This window comes from Echinops telfairi, unplaced genomic scaffold, assembly GCF_000313985.2.
Source record: "Echinops telfairi isolate 266 unplaced genomic scaffold, ASM31398v2 ScPeMD7_3073;HRSCAF=3698, whole genome shotgun sequence".
NCBI lineage: Eukaryota > Metazoa > Chordata > Mammalia > Afrosoricida > Tenrecidae > Echinops > Echinops telfairi.
The window spans coordinates 2,091-3,491 of NW_022106971.1; the positions used below are offsets into that span (position 1 = coordinate 2,091).

General features: G+C 55.3%; 1 protein-coding gene across 1 annotated transcript; it reads left to right on the forward strand.

The window, feature by feature from the left end:
* Nucleotides 1–76: 76 nt before the first annotated feature.
* LOC123522163 (coatomer subunit gamma-2-like) lies at nt 77–1,038 on the forward strand (the record flags this gene model as incomplete). Its single annotated transcript, XM_045294214.1, has 2 exons — nt 77–616; nt 850–1,038. Coding segments are annotated over exons 1-2 (294 nt in total), but the record flags the coding sequence as incomplete, so codon positions are not given.
* Between the last annotated feature and the right edge of the window lie 363 nt (nt 1,039–1,401).

Genomic DNA, 1,401 nt, shown 5'->3' on the forward strand with positions numbered 1-1,401 from the left:
CTGCCCCACAGGGTTTCCAAGCCTGTGACTCTGTGTATAAGCAGACCTGCTGTCTCTTTATCTGGTGGATTCGAGCAGCTGACCTTGCAGTTGGCAGCTGAGAAGTTGACCCACTGGACTCCTTCATCGCATTTTAGGCATGGGGTGTTTTTAGTGTCAGCTGACCCCAAAAAGGAGCCCAGGTGGGATTGCGATCTGCTCTGGAGCCTGTCGGGCTGGCTGCTCATAGGCAGAGGGCTGAGAGGAGCCAGCGAGACAAGGCCCCTGATGTGCTTCACCCAGTGCTTGGCACACCCTGGGGCCTGGCACACAGGAGTGACTGTGTTCTTGCAAACAGACCAGGGCCTCTCTGCCAATGGAGTTAGGTACCCATGGAGAGGGGAACTTGCCTTCCTGGCTGGGGAGGGAAATAATCAGCTGAGCCAGGGGTTTGAGTCTGAACAGCCTGAGAGCCCCTGTGTACCCCTGATTCCCATCTCCCTGCCACACCCTGGGAGGCCTCCCCCATAGCATGGGCATCCTGGCACATGGCGTCTGTCTCCCCACAGTGCTCCAGCTTTTCTGTAGCTCCCCCAAGGCCGCTCTCCGCTACGCTGCCGTCCGCACCCTCAACAAGGTAAGAGCTGGGCAGTAGGAAGAATGGGGGCCCAGCCGCCTGGGAGGGGAGCAGGAGGTGGGACTGGCCAGTTTGGAGGTGTTTGCTAGCATCTGACCTGAGCCACGAAAAGTGGAGCCCTGGTCACATGGACTCTACTTGCACCAAAGATGATCTCTTCTAAAGGTCGACTGACCTAGCCAAGCCTATCCTGTGGCGTGGCTCAGTTGGGAACCTCTCTTTGCTGCAAACAGGTTGCCATGAAGCACCCGTCTGCAGTGACAGCCTGTAATCTGGATCTGGAGAACCTGGTCACAGACTCGAATCGCAGCATTGCCACGCTGGCCATCACCACCCTCCTCAAGACGGGCAGCGAGAGCAGCATCGACCGCCTCATGAAGCAGATATCTTCCTTTATGTCAGAGATCTCCGATGAGTTCAAAGTACGTAGACACTCTCTGGAGCACTCCCTGTTCCCAAGTAAGCAAGTGCCGTGCACCTGCTGTCCTGGTAGGGACCTGGTAGAGAGCTGGTCAGGCTTGAGGATTTAGGCGAGATTTGGCATCTGGAATTAGGCACATCCCTGTACCTTTGTCTGTATTGTTTGTAATGCAGATCAACCCCTTTCTGTCTCACCAGGGATCCATTCGTTAACTCCATCAGTGTTTCTGCTGTGTACAGTGTACAATGTTAGAAGAGGGGAGCATAGCGGTGAGCAAGACAGTGAGTGCATGGACTTGCTTTCTGGTGCGGGGAGTGAACAGTGCACTGGGTAGTTTCAGACGCTAGTAAGCAGTGAAGGAAAC